Raw genomic sequence first — 26,688 nt, 5'->3', positions numbered from 1 at the left:
CTGCAACAAATGATGTGTTAGGGAGTTATGTAGCGGACAGTTATTGACGACGGATGTCTGAAGTGTAATGACAGGGCGCCGTTTGTCTGCCCCCGAATTTATGCGGCCAAGGGAAATATTTTACGGTGAAACAGTGGGCCGTGTGCCTGGCGGAAACTGCTGAGCCCTCAACAGTATACGACCCGTGTCGTCTCCGCCGACGTACCTATATCCACTGACTGCATGTTTGTGTGTCTCACTGCGTCTTTAACCTCATGTATTCATGGAAGATGACAAGAGATTGGGACTCTGAGTTCATAGTACCTCTAATTTTCTACGTCGGGCTGTCTACGTGTACTACAAGAGGAATTGGAAAGGATGAACATCTCAAGGCTGGAAACTGGAGTATAATAATTGAAAGTAATGCACCTGTTATTAACTACGGAATAGTCACAGAAATTACCGTTTCACAATTTTTCTTCAATAATCCCATGCTTAATGTTAGGGGTTAAGAGTTTCTGTATTATACTGAATATTTTTTTCTACTTCAAACTCGTGTTTGAGTGCAACTATGCAAATAGCAATGAATAGATACGTGGGAAGAAAAGACTTTCAAAAAGGAAGCTACAATGCGAGAGTGTGAAAGCACAACTGCGGAAATATTTGCAAAGAGCTTAAAACTTTACCGTTATGTAAAACATTAGTCTTAAAGGAAAATTCAAAACTGCATTTCGTCAGAGCACCCCAATAAATGAAGTACCCATATGTAGCGTACATAAAAATTTGTTTATAGTTATCAATCACTTGTTTTTTGCGTATGATTTACTACTTCGTCGAGCTCCACAACAGCTTAATTTCATTGAAATTACAATTAGTAAAATTCAAACTGCAGCTGCTGCGATAAAAGCTTTATGTTCTTCAGAAATGTAATTATTTTTGCTTCCTTTTTCTATTTCAAAATGATAGCAATACTGAGCAGGTTCATGTGTTTTAGAGTTCTTATTTGTTTTCAGTTAGATATTATGGAGTATATATGAGGATTCGAGTTTTCCGCTAGGAAATATGTGAGAGACAACAGCCAGATCAGAAATATGCTAAGAAGATCCACAGAAACCTTCCTCGCAACCATGGGACTGAAGCTATTTTAAATCATTTTCGGGACAATACTGTCTCGGTCCCAAATATATACTTGATTTGAGTATGTATACCTCATTAGGCGAGTACGAAGAATAAAGTGGATGACTTGATACTCAGTCACTCTGCTTGCAGACAGTGTGTCCTGTGTTGTTACTCACAAGGAATTTCTGTTTGTTGTTTTTCACATTCTATTTTATGCTAAGATGGATTGTACATGTTTAAATCTCGATTCTTTTCTTTACTGACGAGTGGAATTTTTGTAGTGACATTTGCATAAGAAAGAATAGAAGCCTCCAGCAAACCTTCGATGTAGAGGCATATTGGGACTGGCATAATAATATCCCAAACAATAATAAAAGAGGTGCATTATGTATACCAGCATCTTATGTATGTGTGCGTGTGTGTGTGTGTGTGTGTGTGTGTGGTGTGTGTGTGTGTGTGTGTGTGTGTGTGTGTGTAGTTTATCATTTGCCAGCTATGTTTACAATCTTACCTGCATGAACTTTATAGTGTACTATCCCACAGTATGTAAGCAGGATATCACCTTCCATTTATCAGACTTGTAGAAACTGTGTAAGGGTACGAAGTTTTTCAGTATATTTTATTCCATAGTGAATCAGTAAACATGAACAGGATCAAGGATAGGCTATTTCAGGAAACATCTGTTATTAATATTCGTAACTTACAACGCGCATCATCGTTTACCGCTGTGTCAACTATTTTTTGTCATGTAATCAAGAATATTTTTTGCAGCGACCCTCTTACATTGTTTCATTATTCCAAAGTTGTAAATGCATCTTAGATACATGGAGATAAAAATGCGGCGGAAACCATCCGTACTCGGTTCTCACAGGCAGAAAAGACTCGAATCCTTTGCGAAGTATCAGCTTCTTGCAGAGGTCCTGCGGGAAGAAGAAGAAACGAAAATGAAATAAAACAAAGGTAAAAAAAATTGGAAGCAGACTAAATAATAATTTATAAATGTAACAGTGAAAGGATGTGGATAGCAAATGGATGCAACAACAGGTCATGACAAGAATTAAAACAAAAACAAAATCGTGGCTTGCAAGGGCTGAACTTTACCAAGAAGAGGGAAGCAGGCACTGATGTCTGAATCGAGATCTCGAGGTCTTTATCTGCCCACCGCTCCTTCTTGTGTACGAAAACAGTTTCTCAAATTTAAGTGCTTTCTATTGACGATTACATGATCAATTATTCCTCGTTACCTGAGATTTCAGTTACACGTTATTTTTCTTCCACGCAGCAATGTATTAGTTGAAAAGATAAAATCTGTAAGAGGATTAACACACTGTTCTCTAATCTGAAAGGCGCGCGACATGTGATGTTTAGCAGTGTCATTTGACATATATTAAATGACAAAGTGTATATGAAGCCATGAATTATTAATGTAAATGAGCCACATATACACTTGCACCCAAGACATGTTGTTGTTGTTGTTGTCTTCAGTCCTGAGACTGGTTTGATGCAGCTCTCCATGACACTCTATCCTGTGCAAGCCTCTTCATCTCCCAGTACCTACTGCAACCTACATCCTTCTGAATCTGCTTAGTGTATTCATCTCTTGGTCTCCCTCTACGATTTTTACCCTCCACGCTGCCCTCCAGTGCTAAATTTGTGATCCCTTGATGCCTCAGAACATGTCCTACCAACCGATCCCTTCTTCTAGTCAAGTTGTGCAACAAACTTCTCTTCTCCCCAATCCTAGTCAATACCTCCTCGTTAGTTATGTGATCTACCCTTCTAATCTTCAGCATTCTTCTGTAACACCACATTTCGAAAGCTTCTATTCTCTTCTTGTCCAAACTAGTTATCGTCCATGTTTCACTTCCATACATGGCTACACTCCATACAAATACTTTCAGAAATGACTTCCTGACACTTAAATCTATACTCGATGTTAAGAAATTTCTCTTCTTCAGAAACGCTTTCCTTGCCATTGCCAGTCTACATTTTATATCCTCTCTACTTCGACCATCATCAGTTATTTTGCTCCCCAAATAGCAAAACTCATTTACAACTTTAAGTGTCTCATTTCCTAACCTAATTCCCTCAGCATCACCCGATATAATTTGACTACATTCCATTATCCTCGTTTTGCTTTTGTTGATGTTCATCTTATATCTTCCTTTCAAGACACTATCCATTCCGTTCAACTGCTCTTCCAAGTCCTTTGCCGTCTCTGACAGAATTACAATGTCATCGGCGAACCTCAAAGTTTTTACTTCTTCTCCATGAATTTTAATACCTACTCCAAATTTTTCTTTTGTTTCCTTTACTACTTGCTCAATATACCGATTGAATAACATCGGGGAGAGGCTACAACCCTGTCTCACTCCCTTCCCAACCACTGCTTCCCTTTCATGCCCCTCGACTCTTGTAACTGCCATCTGGTTTCTGTACAAATTGTAAATAGCCTTTCGCTCCCTGTATTTTACCCCTGCCACTTTCAGAATTTGAAAGAGAGTATTCCAGTCAACATTGTCAAAAGCTTTCTCTAAGTCTGCAAATGCTATAAACGTAGGTTTGCCTTTTCTTAATCTTTCTTCTAAGATGAGTCGTAAGGTCAGTATTGCCTCACGTGTTCCAACATTTCTACGGAATCCAAACTGATCCTAGCCGAGGTCCGCATCTACCACTTTTTCCATTCGTCTGTAAAGAATTCGCGTTAGTATTTTGCAGCTGTGGCTTATTAAACTGATAGTTCGGTAATTTTCACATCTGTCAGCACCTGCTTTCTTTGGGATTGGAATTATTATATTCTTCTTGAAGTCTGAGGGTATTTCGCCTGTCTCATACATCTTGCTCACCAGATGGTAGAGTTTTGTCAGGACTGGCTCTCCCAAGGCCGTCAGTAGCTCTAATGGAATGTTGTCTACTCCGGGGGCCCTGTTTCGACTCATGTCTTTCAGTGCTCTGTCAAACTCTTCACGCAGTATCTTATCTCCCATTTCGTCTTCATCTACATCCTCTTCCATTTCCATAAGATTGTCCTCAAGTACATCGCCCTTGTATAAACCTTCTATATACTCTTCCACCTTTCTGCCTTCCCTTCTTTGCTTAGAACTGGGTTTCACCCAAGACATAGTATAACAAAAACTCTCATCCAGTTATATATCTTTTTCTGGTTTTCATTGTATCAGATTCTGTTGTCAAACAAGCTTGTTTTGCCGGGGGAAAAAGCCAGATCATAGCATATTTTATAAGTTCGCCGTTTATCCTCTACATCTATGTGAAAATCCTGTTTCTTTCGCAGAATAGTTCCTTTATAAGTGTCAGTATGAGCTTTATATTTATTTACACGACCGTGTGTCCCCCTATTCCTAATGGTACCATTTTAATCTTATCTCGAGGGAAAAAATACACACCATAGTCTGTGAATCATGTTGTGCCTACTTTGTTTTGAATGAGTCGGAAATTCAGTTAAATATGTAGATGACAGCAGGTGACTCGCTCCAGTTCAACAATATTCAAGCATATCACAATTTAACACTTATATTTTCACCTCATTGTCTCAAAGCCCATAAATCTAGGTAGTATACAGTTTCATTACATTAAATATTGCAGTCAACAACTCAGAAACTATCTCTTAAAAATAGCATCAACTGGTTGTAATATCTTTATTTTAATTATTTTAATAAGGGGCCACTTTTGCAAAAGAATTTATTTAGTATTTTTGGAAAAAAATTAATTTATTAACATGAAGGAATGGCGAATATGCGTAGTAGAGTCTAGTTTTAAATATCTGTAGACTTTATATACTCATGCTTCCGATTCATGAGACTGTTCGTAATAGAATCCGTGATCAATGAAAAGTCATCACACGAGCATAAAGACGAAAATTCTTCTCAATGAACTTAACAGAATAGAGCATTTTACACAGTTGTGCATCGTATTTCACGGTAAGTTACAAATGTGCAAAAGAGGTATGGACTGAGGAATATATGCTAACGTACAATATCAAATGTTGTGCCAAATTTAATCGAAGGCTTTCCCCCACATAACTACAGTGTGCGTGATAAAGTATTTCACGATGAAAAGGGAACATAACTGATGAAAATTAGCGCTGAAAAAAATATGTATTTCATTTGTAGTCTTTCGTAAGCCACATTGATTCTGCAGCATCTTCAATGTATGAAACAATTCACATGGTTTGATGTACATACTGTGACATTAAAGAAACGAACATTAGCCTTTTAAATAGTGGTCTTAAGTATATTCACGTACTAACATTTGTTGCTGACATTGTCACTTATGAGACAAAAAAGTATAGTATATCTAGAAAAAACTGAATAAAGCCTGACAACACTTGGTAAATTGCGTATTTGTGTCTGCCTACGCCAGATCTTTGATAAACTTTTTACATTTGGTTCTCGTAGGAAGTCTTCAACCCCGAAGTAGCAATTTTTTTTTTTACTCCTTGTTAATTTAAAAACTTCAAACTTTTTAACATAGTTTTCCAACCTGACACGTAAAACAAAAATAGATTAGTATACGGTAATCCGTACGGGACATTATAGTTATGTGTCAGCTTGTGCTTGGTACGGAAAATCTTCTCAGTATAAAACGTTTCATATGACACCTCTGTCAAAGGTCAAACGTTTCTCAATATTTGCTGTGCCATGAGTACAGAGCATCCAATGAACCATAGTTACATTCCGTGGCACATCACAGAAACAATGGATGAAATATCCACTTTGTCCTATTTACGGTAACAAAAACAAGAATTATTATGAAATCTTCAAAAAGTCGGAAATGAGTGTCACAGCCAAACTCTTATTTATATCAATCAAAACAAAAAAATGCCAATTTCTCACATGAATCTCTTAACTGATTGCTGGGTGTGTCTTCCTGTCGATCACTTCCTTACAAAAACCAATACTGTTCAGTACAATAAACATAATTCGGCATATTTGGCTCTACTACTTTGCATGAAGAAATAAAGTACCGATCTAAGAGTGTAATATCACTTCTTTTAACTTGAGAGATATAGTAAGAAATTCTTCACTGTGCATAAACATTGGGGTAATTAAATCAAAATTATTCAGTGAGTACTCTAAGTCTAGTCTCGGAATTCGACTGAGGCTTTGCACACAGGCCAAGTTAATTTATGATAGTAGTTTATTGACGAAAGATTGTTTCAGTCGTAATAGTAATTTAGTCTGGAAACAATTTTATTGGTCTCTGTCTTACTAATAAGGTACTGCATCAGGCATAAGGCTTATGATGCGTGCAGTAACCCACAGCTTTAAATGGACGTAGGTCAAAATGCGTACCGCTGTTCACAGTTTGTGACTGAAGAGATATAAGGAACAAAAAGGTAGCTTAATTCTCTATGGACATATGTGATCTATGGTTGATCTCTCAGAATGTGCTCAGACAGTATGGTCAGTTGCTTTTTTTAATTTTTTACTTTATTTATTTATTTTTTATTTATTTGTTTGTTTTTGTTCTAAAAATACCGATAACTCTTGTATACTGAGAATTACACAATAATTACGTGAATCTGCAATGGCACATTTCGGTCCTGACACTGAGTAAATTTCACTGTGTTATCAGTCAGCTCAGCTGAAGTGTTGCTTACTGAGATATATATAGCTGAGATATACTGTTTCAGAAAGTCGGCAGTTTGGTTTTTATTGGTTTGATCAATTGTTTTTTATGCCAACAAGAGACGAGAGCAAATGGTATGCAGAACGCGAGTAAACTAAACGAAAATTAGGTTTAAAATGCTTTTGCGAGGTGGAAATATCGTATTGATTGAAGTTTCTAGAGTCCTGTGTTTAGCTACACAAAGAAACCAATGATGGGCCTCTGCTGATAACTGGCGTAAACCATGATTTATGTTGTCATTTAGTCATAATGCTATTTAGTAATTAAAAGAAAATTTTCTTCTGTGTGTTCAGACTAGTAGGCTAGTATTGGATATAAATGGTCTGCAGCTCACGTGCATGAATGCTAATAATGTGTGTAAATAAAGGTAAAATACGATTATATGACTTGGTATCGACCTGCAGCGATAATAAATCGTTAATATCTTGCAACATATTGTAGTAAGTCGACAATGTGACGCTCTCATGATGACTGTTCATGAAAACTCAATATTTCGAAGTTCCCTTTTAAGTAAAACGCTCTATTTTTTATTTAACATGACCATAAGAGAACCTACAGTCTCTTTCTTACATTGGACAGGGATTTTACACATACATTTTTTACGTCGTAATTGCTTAAAAATGAGAATAATTTATAATGTGATAAAAAGGTGTTAATGAAATGAAAGATGAATTGAATGTATGTAAAAACTACGTGACTAAGTGTACGGATCAAAAACTAATAGCGTTAATACTAACAGTATCACTGCTACTACTGCTGCTGCCACTAGTAATAATAATAATAATAATAATAATAATAATAATAATAACAATAACGATATTAACAGATGCAAAATGTATTTATATGGGTACAAAAGTGATATTTTCTGACAATGTGAGTTCTGAGGAAGAAAATTGTACGTAGACCAGCTAAGAGCTTTGGGAGATGAAGATCTGGCTTTAAAGAATGTTACATAGTTGTAATGGGGTGACGAAATCCTCCAGAAACTAAGGCTTTAGTAGATATGTCATTAGCTGCCTTTTTAACCTGGGGTTGTTATTCAGTTCTCTGATATAATGAGGTAGATCGTTCTAGAATCGGATTTCTGATACTGACAGGACCTTCGAGAGGGCGGCTGAGTTATAAGATGGGACAGAAAGAATTATTTTGTGCTAGGAGTGACTACTTCCGCCACTTTGTCGAGACTAGGCTATGCTTCTGACACTATTTCTAATACATATTCTTGCTGTTTTTGTTACATAAAATTATCGCACACGGATATGACATTATTATCGGTTGATTCGAAGTAAACTCGTCATTTTAGGTAGGTATATTATCAGAGGTATTTCAGCCGGATTTCTACAGTAAGAGGCACTGAAGTACAGGATACAGCTAGCACGCGATGTCATTCGTGTGTGTAAATAAATGTTGCGAACTTTCGCAGGTGTTCAGTAGTTTATGAGAGCCATTTGTTCATAAATTTTCCTGTACCATTAGTATTCAGAATGACTGACTGAAACTGATAATCGGGACGGTGAAGTGTGCTCTCTCCTAGAATTTTAAGATCAGAACTAGCAGTTTTTAATTGTTTTGCGTTACAGTCCTGTCGTTCAAAACGTCTATTCATTCTCTACACATAATTGTCATTTTATTCACTTGTTATCCAAGTATTACTTCCGTTGACACTTTTCGTAACGATGCAGCATCTTGTGAACTAAGCTGTGCTCCCTCAGTAAAACTGAGTCATTGGCTCAGTTGTATATTCCAAGCACTCAATTCTCTTTTTCATTAAATTTTATTAAATTTGGAACTAAATATCGTATAAACTTATCTTAAGTACGTTGGTGTACAACCGGAGAAAAGCTACTGTTCAACAGCCTGTGATGCCGCAGTGTGAGTTAAGTGATTTTTCCTATCAGCTACCATGAACTTCCAGACTTCATCTTTCAGAAAAATGAGACAAAGGCTATTACCATTGAATAAATTTTAAAAAAATTTTGACGTCTCACACCGAAACACAACGTTTTGCACATTTGTAGAAATATTGTTTGGTTATGAAATCTACCACCATTATAGGAGATAGGTCAGAATCTCCGTAGCTTCGTCACACAAATTTCAGAAAAATTAATTTATCAAACTGTTTGCAACTGTGAATCATCTCATAGATCCAGCATGATGCGGCAATAAGCTAAGGTATGAGAGACGAAGAAGATAGTGCACTTCTGATATTGTTACAGAAACAATAAAAATGGTTGGAAATTAATGACTCAGGCGCTTTTGTAATGATTATAATTTAGAAACTTACTCTGACATCCTTGGTTGTAAAGTCCTCATATTGACACATTCCTTTTCAAACAGTGTGTATAAATGTATGGTAGCTACAAAAATTTGTTAAAACGCAATGTTAAGAAACTGTTTTATTCGTTAGAGAGAAGAGGCTGTAAATTTCATGGTTTACGGACTCTTCTTCTGTTCAATGCAGTAAGACCAAATATTGATTGGTAATACGGAGAGGTGTGCTTTGATATCATTACTACTAGATTTTGTTACAGGATCTTTAACTATCGTTGTTATATGATTTGGCTGTAATTGCTACAATGGTAATACCACAACTGGAACGTTTGAAAACATACTGTAATTTATAATTAAACTGTTGAAGGTGGAAAGACGTCCAGCATAGATCAGCGGAAGCTTTTTATCAAAATAATTCGAAGAATTTCACCTTTGCCGCTATATAATAATTGCAAAGAATGTTGTTTTTACACGTTTATTGAAACTTCGAAATAATCTGTCTTTCACCGGCATGGTGGTTCTTGTTACAAGTGCGGCAGGGTTCTTCGCCTCTCCGGTATCTAGCAATCAAAGAAACAAACAAGTCGGAACAACAGTGACTTTATTCCAAGGATGAAAATTCTGCAAATAATAGTTTCCAAGCCGTAAAGTTATGGCACAGTTTCCTTGTTGCCTGTATCACACATCTGTTACTTATTCTCTCAATACAGTAAAATATTCCGTACGAGACACATTGTTATACTCTTAAAGACCTACGTAGAACTTGAACTTGAATACTGAACGGCATCTTCTGTCAGTTGCACAGTAATATTTGATAAGCAGGATCTGTATGCAAAATAGAAGAAAAAATAGAAAAAACGGCATATAGAACTCCTTCTTAGGTGACCACCATAAAATACATCTTAAATTTTGTGTACCTATGTTGCCAGAGCACTAGGAAAGTCCAGCGTGGTGTTTAGTTTAGATTTACTAGCTGGCCACGAATTTCTCTCTTGTGCCAACGTCTTCGTTTCGGCTTAATATTTCCGCCAACGTTCTTGACGTGGTATTAATTGAATATTTGATTTACTAGTATCTTGAAAGTTGTATGCTTAGTTAGTGCTTGTTGTAGCTACGGTAATCTATTTTGTTAACTGGCCGGCCGGAGTGGCTGAGCGGTTCAAGGCGCTTCCGTCTGGAAGCGCGCGATCGCTACAGTAGCAGTTTCGAATCCTCGGGCATGGATATGTATGATGTCCTTAGGTTGGTTAGGTTTAAATAGTTCTAAGTTCTAGGGGAGTAATAACCTCAGATGTTAAGTCCCATAGTGCTCAGAGCCATTTGTGTCATTTTATTTTGTTAACTAATAAAACAAACTGAATTTCTGGCAAGAGCGACTGTCTCCGCCTTGATTACGGAAGAAATTACGACAAGTACCATTCGGTTGTTGTCGTAAGAGGAGAGCTGTCAGCCGCTACTACTGTTAAAATATCACTGAAGTAGAGCAGCAGATAACTTGGCCAATACGTGCAGATCGTGTTCAGATTGTTCAACGATGTGGAGAAAAACCTACTGCTCCCTATTGGAAGGAACTGTCAGACGGCACTCCAATGTCTTATGCTTTGTACCATTTCCCTGCTGATAACTGAACAACGGGGCAGGTTGCCAAACGCATTCTAACTGATATATTTTTCACCGCATGGAGTTTCACTGGAAATTCCCAGAACTAATTATCTCTAGTTCCATTGCTGCCTATTTGAATTGCAATCGTGGAAACAAGATTCCAACGTGGAAAGTGACTATCACCTGAAAACGAACGGTCCATTACTATTGAACCGCAAGTTTCACCTTCCGTCAAAGTACATGTTGTATACGTAATTATCATATGCTTCTCTAGCATGACCTGTGCCGTTAGGACTGCCGTAACGACATAAAACATGCTATTATTAAAATTCTTTCAGGGAAACGATAGACGTATTGTAATCAATAAAACAGTTCCATAGATTTTAAATTCGTTTATCTGACTGCCAGTCTTTATAATACAGCTTCTTAAGGAGAGGATAAGTTTTTTTCCCTTCAAAATGTTGTGTATTAAAAACAAGTTTGTGTCAGGAGATACAAAGATCAAACGTTGACTGTTACTGATTACCAGTAACACTGCACAGCGTGCATCGTCAAAACTGATTAACAGTGAAATGTGTCCACGAACGTTTCATTTACGGATATAAGTTGCTATTGGTAGTCCGATGCCTAGCTAAATGGCAGAAATTCAAAAGGGAACTTAGTTCCGCAATACGTGTTTGGGCATTCGTCTACAGTGGTAGCAAAAAGGGTCGCACTTAAAAATAGTCCTTTTTGATCGTTTATTTGCTACTTTTAAGATCATATCGGTCCCACATAAACGACAAACTCGCCATATAGTTTGTGTTTCGTTTTACTGTTCACAGTAACGGAGAAAAACTGATTTATAGCACATAAAAAAACATCATTTAAACGCCTGTAGTATTCACTCTCATCGCTAAAAATAAATAACTAAATAAATAAATAAGTAAATAAAAATAAAAAATCGAATTCTACGCTTTGCCTTGTGGTAGCCACAATTTTTCATATTCTTTTAGGGGGCCTTATAGTGTTTCTGTACCATGAACCCTAATTTCTCCCAATCTTCATGTCGTCAGTTAACTGAATAACATTAATAGCAATCTTTGCACCTCTTGGTGAAAATAATTTGTAGTTTCACCGCACACCATTATCAATGGGCGACCTTACTTGCTACAACAGTTGTGTTCAACTTGGATTATTGAGCATTAGACACAGGGTACCTGAAACATGTAGAATCAAAGCTGTATAACAGGCTATTTTCTCAATTATTTGAGGGAAACGATAAGGGTATTGTGAGCAATGAAACAGTGCTACAGATTTTAAATTCATTCATCTGTATTCAGTCTGGATGATACAGCTTCTTAAGGAGCGGATATAATATTTTCCCTTCAAACTGTTGTGTATTAAATACGAGTGTATATAAGGAGTCACAAAGATCAAACGATGACTGTTACTTATTTCAGTGCATAGCATGCATTACGATGCATACCGTGCATCGTAGTGGTACTGGGTACCCTCCGCCACACACCGTACGGTGGTTCTCCGAGTATCTATGTAGATGTAGACATATATTCTAAAGAATCCTAAACTGTTTTGATACTAGGCACTCGTGGTCCAATATGGTTATGGGAGACGTTCTCTGGGAATCGGCTGTACCTGTACGTTTATTACAGAAAAATCTATTAGCAGACATCCACTCTGGGTTCAAAATCATTAGGCTCCAGTGCCTGCACAGGTATTTACGAGGAAGCTTTTGTTACTGAATCTTCTCCCGCACAATAGAACACTGTCTCGTCAAAGAGTATTTGTTACTTGTCTTGTCTCATCCTGGGCACCTCTGTTTTCTTCTCTCTCTGTCTGTCTGTCTGTCTGTCTCTCTCTTTTTTGATATGTGTGTCTTGATTGACCCAGTGTTCTTAAGTTTATATCCAGTTAATGTGACATCTACTGCGAAGTTTTCCTCTGTACATTCGTTCCGTGCCGCACGGGATTAGCCGAGCGGTCTGGGGCGTTGCAGTCATCGACTGTGCAGCTGGTCCTGGCGGAGGTTCGAGTCCTTCATCGGGATTGGGTGTGTGTGTTTTCCCTTAGGATAATTTAGGTTAAGTTGTGTAAGCTTAGGGACTGATGACCTTAGCAGTCAAGTCCCATAAGATTTCCCACACATTTGAACATTCGTTCCGCTTCCGGGAACTACATCCTTCTGCACCATAATGCCTATATGCAAGGCCCCGTAATGAGTAATGCTTTATCCTCCACGACCGGTCATGAAGTGCAAACAGAGGAGAGCACCGTGAACAAATCTATGACGGTTGCCCAAGTTTTCGAAAATAACACCACCTGCGTCGTTATAGGAGATGTATGTCTTTTTATAAAACATTAACAGCTTACAAACCCCTACGTAAGACACAGTGCTCATTGAAGTCTTCGTAGCACCTGATAACTGCTTTCCAGACATTTGATCTTTGTGTGAAAACGTTCAGTTTATGCTTCTGTATGGTCTGCACAGTTCTGTGTATGGAAGTTTGAGGTACCTGTAGGAATATGTACTGTCTGTTCAGCACCACCTGCGTCATGGTATGTGCACGGGTGATAACCTTGCGTTCATTTTTGAACGGTGACATTCACAGATTCCTGTACTCTCAAATTACGGGGACGGTATCAGAAACTAAAAGATGAGGAAATTCATCGCTGTGAGTTCCTAGTGAAAATCAACTATCCAAGAGCTTTTATAAGCACAGAAATAGGTCAAGCACGCACACTCCCCGAGTATTTTGTTGGGTCAGACTGTTTGAACCTGTGTAGCAGTGATATGTTATTTCTCTTCTGGAAGTAGCTAGGAATAGACACTTTGGTTTTCGACTAATTCCGTTTCGTGTCTGAAAAACCTCAAGAATTAACAATGTTTTATTCACCAACAATAGTGGAACTTCATAACATCGAGCATTCGCAGATAGCAAGAACAAACCTTTTGAGACCCTCCAAATTGCTATTATGTTCCACATCTCCCAATATGAATGCGATACGGAAATCTTGTTATAAAAGAGATTCAGATGATGGAGGATAATTTATACAGTCGATAACTAAACCAGATTTTTCTTAAAAAGCTAGGTTATTAGGACGTTAACTGAGTATGATGGAAATCAACACTTTGTCTTTTGTTCATCGTAGTTGAATAAGAAGTTGATGTGCAATCGATGAACAGTAAAAAGTAGAATGATCTTCATCCTACCAAACTGTCTTTATTTTGTTTATGACACTATGTGATATTATAATTTATTTCACACGTAGTTTCTGAACAATTAGGTTTGCTATCAGAGACGAAATACGTGGCAGTCAATATCATGTCAGTGGTGTTAGAAATATTCTTAAGACTCCTATTCATCGCTACAGTAGGGAACATGATCTGACCAAATTCATGGAGCACACGGGGATTTCATCAGCCATTTCTCCTGCGCTCCATAAGTGACTGGAGCGAGATGGAGCCCTGAAATGAGGAACCTACTACCATGTTCAAGTGGCTTACTGAGTGTGTACGAATCGTATTGTTAGCTGTAAGTGTAGAAATACGTGATTCTTGAGGGTATTTTTGTTCTGTCGTTGCAACTACAAAAATGCGTGATTTTTTTTCACCCATCACTCACAGTTTAACTTCGCTTGTCGCTCCTCACCTCTCCTCTAGCTCACAGTCCATCACACTGCTATGATCTTTTGTCCACTATTCAAGGTTTCCCCCTCTCCTAAAAAAAATCCGTCCATCACTAGCCCTTCTCTATTCTTACACAGTACACAAATACACAGAAACATAATTAATTAGAATTGCACGCATAAATAATCTAAGTGAAACAAACTTAAAAATATAAAGGAAATGTTGAAAGTCAAAGACAACGCAGTTGCAAGATTATGTTGGCAACACAACAAATCACAAACCACAACCCTTACTTGATGTACAATACAAACAGGATACAGTGGTGTGCATAAAGGTGTGTTGTGAAACACATAAGAAATGCATAGTTCTGTAGAACATCTAAAAATTAGACAAAAATTATCATTCTCTAACGCAGAAGAAACGAGGTGCTAGTAGACAGCCTTTCCCGATGTAAGTGACAAATCAACCGAAAACCAACGTACAAATTAATTTCTTCTTAACGAACTGTTTGTCGATCTGAAAACAAATCAAAATCTAAATAACTTAATTACAGACCACTGATGATGCTTTATCTCAATAAAACGAAACGGGTCTGGTGAAAAACATCACGCATTTTTGTAGCGGATACGACTGAACAAAAACACCCTCAAGAATTATAAAGCAACTACAGACACTAACGCCACACAAAGGAAGAATATACATGTGGGGATACATTGCCGAACGAGAAGTGTCAATATCGCGCCATAAAAATTATCGAAAGAAAAGTATCGATACCTTGAGACATTGGTACCATCTTAGAAAAAAAAATGTATATAAAGCAGATATCCGGATTTCTCCACTACTGTTTCTAAAATCTGAGTACAACAGGAATAGTCGATTTTCACAACTTTTAAGAAGAATAAAGCAAGCGTCAGACCAAGCCATATTTTTATTTTCCATACAAATTACATTTTTAAAAATTTGGAACTTGAAATGTGAAATTACCACTCCTATTTCTTTTAATCGCTTTAAAAGATGTGACATCCAGTAATATTTCTTGAGAATAAGGAAAGTGTTGCAGAGAAAACTAAGATAGGATTTTTAAAACCTTATAGTTCTTCCGTCAAAAACTGATGCTAAATACTGTAACTATTGAAACTTCCTGGCCGACTGATACTGTGAGCCGTACCGAGACTCAAACTCGTGACGGTTGCCTTTCGCGGGAAAGTACTCTACCGACTGACCTACCGAAGCAGAGCACTTGTCTGCAAAAGTCAAAGGTACCGAGTTCGAGTCTCGGTCCGGCTCACTGTTTTAATCTTCCAGGAAGTTTCATATCGGCACTCACTCCACTGCAGAGTGAAAATTTCGGTCTGGAGACTGTAACTATTGTTTTAATCAGCTAGTGCTTTTGCTATATTCCTAAAATATTCAACAAATTCACATTAGTCGTGTACTGCATGCCACGGTCATTTTAACAGGCATGTATTTATGTGATTTGAGCGAGATGATACTTCAGTAATTACCACTATTTGTGCTTATTACTATTAATAAGATACTAATGCATGTTACTACTCTTTCATACTGTCAGTCTACGTATTATAAATTGACTATGACTTATATTTCCCTTAAGGAGTTAGGACCTAGATGTTACCGGAGATACGTATTACATTAAGCCAGAAATGTCCCATATGCACAAATGGACTTTGTTGTATTTTATCCCTCATATATCGCAGTGAAACAAAAACAGTGAGTACACGAAACGTAAGTGTAGCCTAAATTATTTCACATACACGAAAACCCATAAATGAGAGTTAACTCTCAACGCTACTGTTATTGTAGTTTCATAATATGCTACTGCACACAATGTGTAGTCCTTTAAGTTTCTGCACGTAGCTCTCACAAATTCTCATAGCTACAAATGACACACAACACTTGTAAATGTAAGAATGTTAATCTCTTGGATCATAGTGTAAACACCTATGTATGCATCTATTTTGTTACATGCTTGGTTCAACTTGAAAAATAAATGAGCAGCTCTAGTCGCTACTATGTAGAATACCTACACAGAAAATGATATAAACCAAACTGTACACTTAGAAGGGGGAGTAACGGAGGTTATTATATTTTATTATTGACAATGTAGTGTACATTAATGCTTGATAACATGTAACTTCAGAAATGCATCGTACTAAACCCTTAAACGGTGAACACATCTCTCCTTCTGCTGGTACATCAATATCAGATGTCTAATGACAGTCAAGCGTGATGGTTTAAGATCTTGGAGAAATATACGTACTGCAGACCATGGGGTGAATATATAAAAGGCTGTGAACGATCAAAACGGGTAGCTTGTGTGTATGAAGTTGTATGTCTGTTTCACGAAAATCAGATCAAATCTCAATCTTCTCTATTCTGAGACTTATTGTATTTCCATATTGTTTTCAAACATTACTCCACTCCTTATTAATCCTGGTAGAAAGCTCATAATTTGTATTTTGTGGAACTTAACAATAGCAAAACCAATGCTTTTCCCATCATCTGTACCATCAATGGGGAGGGACTTTGTGCTCACCACAAAAAAATTAAAGACAAACAAATTTCGTTGGTTGTTCTTAAATTTAATTCACACAATATTTTTAAATGTTAATTGTAAAGTATGCATACCACTGCAGTATCTGTAATGATGTTATTTTATTTTGTTTCAAAAAAACATTGACACAAGGACAGCATATGATGCACAGCAATACAAGTTAAAAACCTTGAAGTCAGCCGGACACGGTGGTCTCGCGGTTCTAGGCGCGCAGTCCGGAACCGTGCTACTGCTACAGTCGCAGGTTCGAATCCTGCCTCGGGCATGGATGTGTGTGATGTCCCTAGGTTAGTTAGGTTTAAGTAGTTCTAAGTTCTAGGGGACTGATGACCATCGCAGTTGAGTCCCACAGTGCTCAGAGCCATTTGAACCATTTTGAACCTTGAAGACAAAGATGACAGACTAGACCAATCCAAAGTGGTTGCTCTTAAACGATTATGTAATAATCAAATTGCAAAACAGAGGTATTAACAGTTCTACACTTGACTGATAAATCAAATGTAAATAAATAGAAAGTAGCATATAAGCAAAATGTATGAAAGTAAGAATGTGAAATAATTTACAATCCATTCAGAAGATATAAGGTTGTGAAATCCTAGCTACAGCCTAGTTCACAAAAATAAAATCATTCAAGCCACACTATACAAATTAAATTAAAATAATAATAATAAAATGTAGTTTTTAACAGTGAAGAAAAATATAAAAGGAATGTAGGATATGTACATGCAAAACATCTAAAAAATTATACAGATGACTGAATCCAACAAAAACGTTTTTACAAAGAAACATGGTATGCATCTGAACTTTAACAAATTAGTTACACAAATATTTCATTTGAATAACCCAACAATAATAAAATGAAATTAAAATTACATTTGTCAAACAAATAAAAATGAATAAAAAGATCTGGTATGAACCTACACCTCAGCACATTCCTTTAAAATATTTCACCAAAATTACTACATAGTATAAGACTAAATCAAACATTTATTTAGTACACAGGTAAAAATAAATGAAGGAAGACAATATTCAGTTACAAAACCAAAATACAGAGAAATGATCATATCACTGACAGCTTTTCTTTATTGATGAGACCAGTGCAAAGTTGAGAAAAATAGGAGGAGTGAGAGAAAGAAATTAAATACATTACAAAACATACAAAGCCATGTTTTCAAAAATTAATAGTCATAAAAAGCTACAAATGCACAGAACTATGAGACATTTGTGATTTTTACAACTATATTTGTTTTTGAAATCATTACTTTGTAATTTCTATCAGATATTTCAATCCTTAGCCTTGTCCCCCCCCACCCTGTTTTTCCCATTTTAGATTACTTTCATGAAATAAAAAAACTGTCATATGTTATGATAATTTCTCTGCATTTTGATTTTATAATTGTGTATTTCTTCCTTTATTTATTTTTATCTGTACGCTAAATGACTTTTTCTTTTGTCTTATGACCATGTAGTAATTTTGATGAAATATATTTTACCCAGTGTGTTGAAGTGTAGGTTCATACCTCATCCTTTTATTAATTTCTATCTGTATGACAAATGGAATTTTAATTTCATTTTATTATTGTGTATTTCTTGATGAAATATTTTTCTAACCAATGTCTTAAAACATAGATGCATACCATGTTTCTTCATAAACATTTTTGTTTATATTTTGTCATATTAATGAAACTTTAGATGTTTTACTTCTACATATTTTACATTCTTTTCATATTTCCCTTCGGTCCTAATATTTAATTTTCCTATTATTATCTGCATTTAATGTGTTATTTCATTGTGACTAATTTTAATTTTATGGACTGACCTGTAACTTTTATTTCACATATATTGTTGAATGGGTTGGGAAATAATTCATATTCTTACCTTCATCAGTCTTATTTATCTGTTAGTTTATATTTTATTTTATTGGTGTTTTATATAACCTCAGTCAAGACTGTCATCTTTGACATCAGAGTTCTTTGACTTCACTGCTGTACATCACTTCTGTCTTTGTGTTAATGTGTGATTATACTTCTGTCTTGTAACAGTTTTCAATTTCATATTATCATGGCAGTTATAATTTCCTGTGATAACTTATTTTTAAAGCATGTATGGAATTTGATACATTTGTGATAATTTTCATCACTAGTTTAGTTGGCTCTGAGTACTATGGGACTTAATAGCTATGAACATCAGGACTTAGAACTAACTAAACCTAACTAACCTAAGGACATCACACAACACCCAGTCATCACGAGGCAGAGAAAATCCCTGACCGGGCGGGAATGGAACCCGGGAACCCGGGAGTGGGAAGCGAGAACGCTATAGCACGACCACGAGCTGCGCACTAGTTTAGTAGATTTTTACACTTTTCTGTTTTTCTTATTTTGTTTGGCTCTGTCACATTGTCCAGTTCTGTTTGTTGTACAGGTGGCATTAATGATGGTCCAGAACCGAAACCAGTGCAAAATAAAACAACATGTTTAAAGGCAGCCCAGTGCGATGCATTTTTTAAAATGTGTAAATGATGTTGATGGTCACCTAAGCAAGATGTCCTTTTTTAAATATGTGTTAATGTATAAGTAGGGTCCTGAACTCGAAAATATCTTCAGTACTAAGTTTTTGGATTACTTTTCACAAAATTTAAAAAAAAATTAAATCTGTTATAAGAAATGATAAAAAAAGATATTTTGTAAAGTTTTAAGTACACGGTACATGTCTAGATTCGGTTTTCGAATAGTAAGTATAAGGCAGCCACTCCCCTTGGTATAAATTACCCAGAAAAATTCATAGAGTGTGGGAAACACGGTTACGTGGGCTTTAAAAGCCGCCTGGAAATTTTGTCGAAAAATATGTACGCTATTCTTTCTTTTTCATTGCCACGAGAATAAATTATGTTTCGGGTCTGATTTGTTATACTTTTTTTCCTTATTTACCATCCTGTAAAAACGAAAATTTAACTGTGTAAATCCTATAGCAGATGAAGAGATAGACCTAGTTAGTATCGTGTGACATATGTGGCCCACATCACCAATTCCCCAAATCAGTGAGCGCAATTTTTTTTTTTTTTTTTTTTTTTTTTTGGTGTAGGTCTACTATTGATCGTAAGGGGGGACATGTTTTGACTTCTATATTCAAAATGAACTTTAATAGTGAAAGCGTTAAGGACGTTGTTACTTGCGTGTAAACTATCGGTCCAATTACTTTGTGTCGTACTTTCATTTCCACTAACGTACAGGTCATTTTAAGACCCAATTTTGTGTCGCCGTTTAAACTGTTTTGCGTAAGTAATGTCTCAGTACGTGAGTTTTCATGAACACCAGTAGCACTATCCACATTTATTTATGATACGCAACACTCGTCCTCTTCTGCTTCCCATGTTCCGTAACCTCCCACGTGTCATGCAAGCTCTTCCTGAGAAACCCTTGATTTCATTGCTGCTTAAACATGTTGCATCCATCTTGTAGGTAGTCTTCCACGTCTTCTTCCCTTAGCCGGTGTCCAATTGCAGATTCTTTTAGCCCAACGGTTAACATCCGTTCATTAAAAGTGGCCATAGTTAACATTTTGATATCTACAGAATTGACAATAGCGTCTTTTGCTCCTCTAATTTCCCGTTCTCTCTTGTTTCATCCGTGTTCCTGTCGGGGACATCAATTTATTTTTCTCCTTTTTGATTAGCTCCCATTTCTCAGCGTCATATGTCGTGACAGACTGCTCTCTGCGATTGACTTTTACGGCAAAACCTTCGTTTTCTTTGTAATTTTCTCAATCTATAGCAATTTTGGCCAGCTACTCCTGTATTTAGCGTTATACTGACAGTTAAATATGAACTGCATTTCTTGTGTTCTCTCACTTGATACACGGGATACCTGGCGATGGTTGATGACTAAAGCCGGTTGTAATAACGAAGTCTTTATCATCAACTCTTGGAATGAACTGCGAGGTTTCTTGAAATTAAAACGTTGTACGGTACAAAGACTGTACAGCAGCCGTTTCTTTTGGAATGTCTCAGTGAAGACTTAGAACCGGAATTGTTCTCGGACTGGCGCCTGCGGTGGGTGCGAACGCCGCCTCCCCATCGGGCGCGGTGCGCGAGGCGTCTCTGGGGGGGAAAGCGACGGAAAAAAGAGGGGGAGAGCGTGAAGCACGTGGCGCGTCGAGCCAATCGCAGGCGGTGCAGCCGATAAGGGCTGCGGAATCGAAGTGGAGTGACAGCAAAACAATCGGTGGGGGCGGGCCGGGCCACGTGGCCGCCCAGGTGCCGGCCAATCCGCGAAGCACTCGCTCCACTCCCTCCGCTCCCACAGCGCCGTCTTTTTAACGTGGATCAACAAATTGAATTAATTTAAAAGATCCATACCTCCTAAGGTACGGCCCATCGCCGGATAACGCGCCAGAAAGTGCAGCGTGCGTACTCCCGCCGGACCCGTGTTATTGCGTAACGAAAATATTTATATAAACCCGACGGTTATCCGGCGAGGCCCTGTAGCACACGGCTAATTTCGGAGTAAATTTGGGGCATAAATAACAAAAGAAAAGCGCAGGAAGCAATCTTCCCCGTAGCGCAAGCGATAATATTATTCTTTCCTGGTGACGTAAAAGTCAGGAGAAATAAGGAGCCGCTCGACAATAACAAAATACGTCCGCCAACGGAAGACGGCTCTGGGAAGTTTTAATGTGTTTGGAAGATTTATTTCCGAAACTGAGTGTTACGCAAGTACACAAGCATTTTGCTTTCATAAAAATTGCAAGCGATGGCGTAACACACTTCTTGTAGCTAGGAGCTGTTCGTGAAGAAACAATCCAAGCATTCCGTTATAAAAATAGTACAGGAGTAACGACGTTAAGGTGAAGAACTATTTTATACAATCCTGTGACTTAATGCTCAAAGAGAATTATGCATTTGAGAAAGTATTTAAAAAATGTTCCTATTCTCCAAATGAATTTTTAGAATGGTGCTGTCGACATAAAAAAAATACCTCAGATATTTAAAAAAAGTGCGTCGTATTTCAAAGTTAAATTAATAGTGATAGGCTTCACATGAATATGAAAGTACTATTTTGGGTAAGCCAGGGCGGAAATCTCGAAATTTATGTTGGTTTAGATTTTTTTTTGCAGTTAAATCAAAATCACAAAATATGTCACTACATTCAATGACTAATAACTTAACATATTGAGCAACAACAATTTGTGTGTATGATGTTAATTGTCAGATAATCGTCTTACAATACATTTCTTCAGGTTAATCGTAAACATGTTACTGAAGAACAGATATCCGACTACAGAGTTTCTCGGATGAGCAGCACCTACAAGGCTGTCGAAGAGTCAGTAATACCTCGCATAGACTCAGGCGCGTAGCAACGGCTAGCTGCAAAGTAGGTACATTGAAATAGTGGAGCCAACGAAGGCAAATTGGATTCTTCCGTCGTTACTGAGTAGCAGGAACGTAATTAAATAATTATGTGATACGATTGTATTCTGCTCTTTCAAACCACATTTTTAATTCAAACTGTGTTTCTTGAAAAGTAATGATGATGATGATGATGATAATGATGAGAAGGAGAAGGAGGGGGAAACAGCTGATGTTAGCCAACACAGTTTAATACTATGTTGTTCATCCACCAATGCATGGAATCTAACGCTGGAAGAGATTTCTTTTTAAAAACAGTGATATTTGCAAGTATTTCCAACATACGGAACTTGAGAGGATGTTGTTAGCTTCGTCGGCATCCACTGTTATTTTCGATTCCGATATTACTGTAGCTGGAAACGGTTACTATGAGCGCCAAAGTACTAACAACCTCAGCATTTCTTACTATCTTTTGAGTACTCCTGGCGCGAAATGATCACAGATTATATAAGAAATCACGGTAACCGATATATATTGCAAACAATGCCTCTCGTTCCCGTAACAGATCCACAGTCGACGGCAGGACCTTTGTAACACAGTTTCTGAAACAGTGTAATGAAAAACAAGTACATAGGCTCCGTTTGTTCTCAGAAATAGCAATAAGGAGTTTTATTACAGACAGTTTGGTGGATTTCCCTGTGTTAATAATGGTACTGAGCGTTAACCGAACAGTCTGTATTTGACTAATAGACGTATGATGCCAACGATTATGATTCAGCATGAGAGTCCCATGTCTTTCCTTCCACGTGACTAGGTGTGAGTTGAGTGCGCAGCTGTAATCGGCCACACATACGTCCTTCGGATGAATCAAGTTGGAAATTCAAGCAGTAGTTTACTGTTTTAGTACAATTTAAAAATGACTTCTTCTTTATAAATGAAATTACGATCTAGTGGAGTGAAAATAATCGTTTATTAATCCTTTCCCTGCTAATACACAATACTACAAAGCATATAATTCCAATGCACTTGGCATGTTAAAAGAATAATCGTAAAATTCTTCTGAATTATATACATCCACATTTAATGTAAGACAGGAACGGCCTGTTGCTTAGAATACTTCGCAGTGGGCCTCTATCACCTGATTATAAAGTGTAAATGAATAAAACTGTGCTTTCTAATCACTTCGAAATGAACTTTCGTAAGAATCTACAGGACAGTCTCCGTTCGTAACGAACACAAAATTCTGTCTTAACTTTGATACTCTTATGTAGTTTTCTCTTGAAGTAACGCCATGTTTCCAAGATGATCCCTTATTGCCTACCTTTTTGCATATAATGCAAGATGTTTAACTTCTCCGGAGGTAATATATTCTCTGACACATGAAATTGAATACTGTGACATGTACTCTTGCACAAAATACTGTGTAATCCCATGAAATTAATTATTTTGAGAAGACGGTGAACGGCGAAGCTTGACAGCGCACTGGATCTGAATTTCCATATAGTATCTTCATCTGGTCTTAGAATTTTACTCCATAGGAAAAACTGATTTAAATGGGAAATCACTTAAATAGTTTCCTACCTATTTCTCAGTGACTATTTACGTATGCGAAAACTAACGTCCCTATTTATTGATAATTATAAGGTGTCACATGAGACATTTTGTATAGAGAAAATTCGATACAAAGATAATTTTTTTTTTTTTTGGTGTTGTAATTTTAAATTTGGGAGTTTTGACACTAGGTCCTATTACCCTACAGCCACTCGTCTAAGAAAGAGGAAACTCGATGGTCTGAGTAGATTTCGTTAAGACAGCGTATAATATGAAAAACTGCAATACTTACCAAATAGAAAGAACAGTCATTCAGCAGCGGAATGAAAACGCTAACGCCTTTATTTGTCTCGGGCAGCCATTATCTGCAAGCAAGAAAAAATAATTAAGTGTAAACAGGATTTCACTAAGGAAGTTAAACATTCCGCCAAACTACTGACAAGTAAATTCATTCATGAGAAAAGTAAAAACCTTCACCACAAAACTGCAGTTAACATGTATGCTTTCACACTAGGAATATACTCTTTCAGAAAAGCTTTCTTCCCGTGATAAGACATCATAAAAGTGATATTTACATTACTTGGGGGGCCTCCGTCAAATTAAAAAAAAATCTGTTGCATTTAAATCAGTTAAAAATAGCAACAACGTTTTCTGTGTATCTCATGTCACTGTAAAAAGCTTTGTGAGTCAGTAAACGCACAATCGACTCGAATTCTGCAGACTAGTATACATTCCAATAATCCGCCGAATTTCGAATATTTTGGTACTCATTGCTTTTGACTACAACCAAAGCAACATGATTATTTCAGGCTGCATATCCAGTGAGTGGGCTATTTGCGTTTTGCCTTTCAGAAACAGGAACGGCGTATAGCACGATTGGGCTGGTGGATTGGTGACGTTCTGGCCGAAGGCAGAAACGTGACCGTCCTGCTCGCCACACGTCTCCACGTATAGTTTCTTTTGGTGGGATTTAATCGAGAACAATTCCAGTCAAAGTTATAACGATTGAGAAGGCTCATCATTACACTCATAGAGAGCTTCTGACCAAAACCTACTGGAAAGTCTGCAATGCGTCTCTCGTATAACACGGGAGGCTCAAATCAACCGAATAAAATCCCTCTGGAAAAGATTCAATTTCTTACTAACAGATTGTGAGAAGATTGTATTTTACATACTATTTTCTTTACCGCCCGACAAGGTGCACGCAAACTTATCTTCTTAGACGTACAGTATTATTCTCGTAAATTGGTGAAACAAAAATAATCTTTTAAATGCTATTGATGTTTGAATTCATAATTACCATGAACACTGCCTCGGATGCTTAAATTTTATTTATATCTGCGTTCTGTCTTGTTAACAATTTTAAAAATTACACGACATAAAATATTATCATTTATCGTTATTTTGAAGGACTATAGGAAGAGTGATCTCAACGAAGAGAGAAAGAACTTATCTGGGAACGTGAAGAAGTGCTAGACAGACAGAAGGGAAAAGTATATTTCGTATAATAATCCTTGCATAACCACTGTAGGCCTACTATTGGACTGTCTTAATATTGAACTGAATTGTATTGCTGAAGAACAACATCTTGTATAAATATTGGCACTACTGACTAGAGTAGCCATAATAAGGCCATAAAATTAAAGATAAAAGTAAATAAATTCTATTCACCGTCGTGTGGGGCATCTTGTATGCTAATTTCCAAGTGGAACCTTCTCGATGTTGAAGTCTGGCTGCGCCAAGCAGACCAGGACGGGTGTTGGATATAAGTCAAACTGCTATGTATGAAAGAGTACTGATGGAAATAAACTTTTATTCACGTAGTTAAGCAGATCGTATCCCGAAGTTATGAGAAATTATCGCTAAAGAAGCCTAATGAGAGGAATGACATCCTGCAGTTTTAAACTATGGGTATAGCCATACAGACCAGTATCTTCTACGAAATGAACCACATTTTTCTACATCTCATATGCCATTTGTATAAACTGACGTTGAATATTTAATCATAAATGTTTACGTCATTAATGTAGTCAAATGAATCGGAAGCCTGAAGTTACGGGAAATTATTACTGGACACATATAATGAGACGAATGATATCCTTCAGTTTTAGATTACAAGATAGCAAATGGTCATATTGACCAGAGCCGTCTACGAAATACACCACGTTTTTCTACATCTGAATTGGCAATTCGGCATTTGTATAAAGTGTCGTTCAACAGATAATTATAAATGTTTTCGTCACGCGGTTGTTGTAGTCTTCAGTCAGAAGACTGATTTGATTCATCTCTCCACACTAGTCTAGCCCGTGCAAGCCTCTCCGTGTCTGCATAACTGCTGCTGCCTTCATCCATTTGAATACCCATATTCTAGTGAAGCCCTGATCCCACTCTATAATAATCTTACCGCACACCCTCCCCTTCCACCCACCCACGCCACTCGTCGTTCTGTTAACAAACTAACTATTCCTGGTTCAGAAGGTATAATGTCCACCGATACCTTCTTTCAGTTGTGTCACAAATTTCTTTTCTCCACAGTTCGACTCAGTACCCATCAAAATATATTCTGTACTTCTGTCTATTCTGTTCCTGAATGAAGGTTTATCGTCCACGTTGCACTTGCATTAAGGCTACAGTGCATTATATCCGTATTATTTGCGCTTTCGACTGCCATGTGATGAATCCCTCTTGGATTTCTCTTTTTTTACTGGAAAAGTAAAACATTTCCACTCAACCTTGCGAGGCTGCCCAAAGGAAAAACAGACTGTTCCTTTGGTTTATATCGCAGAGCGTATAGATTCATGAGAAGCAGAAACCCTCGGAAACTTGTACAAATTATTATCTTTAATTCGTCACTTCAGGCGGTTACAGCTCCAAACGCTCCCCTTCATAGCGATACGAAATGGATGCTAGCGTACATTCTGTATTAGGGGAGACGAAATGCTGACTTCGATTTGCTAGAAGGGTTCTGGA

General features: G+C 37.2%; 1 protein-coding gene across 1 annotated transcript in view; it reads right to left on the bottom strand.

Moving 5' to 3' along the window:
* Positions 1-1,748: 1,748 nt before the first annotated feature.
* Positions 1,749-26,688, bottom strand: part of LOC126349094 (uncharacterized) — a 932,931-nt gene continuing 907,991 nt past the window's right edge. The window contains exons 9-10 of the mRNA XM_050002408.1: positions 24,011-24,083; positions 1,749-2,018 (exon numbers count right to left, since the gene is read on the bottom strand). Of these exons, the coding sequence (XP_049858365.1) occupies positions 24,031-24,083 (53 nt within the window). The 3' untranslated portion in view covers positions 1,749-2,018; positions 24,011-24,030. The remainder of the gene's footprint in view (positions 2,019-24,010; positions 24,084-26,688) is intronic.

Source organism: Schistocerca gregaria, chromosome 1 (assembly GCF_023897955.1).
Source record: "Schistocerca gregaria isolate iqSchGreg1 chromosome 1, iqSchGreg1.2, whole genome shotgun sequence".
Classification (NCBI taxonomy): Eukaryota; Metazoa; Arthropoda; class Insecta; order Orthoptera; family Acrididae; genus Schistocerca; species Schistocerca gregaria.
Note: the sequence above shows the minus strand (reverse complement) of the source record. Positions and strands in the feature narration are given on the sequence as shown.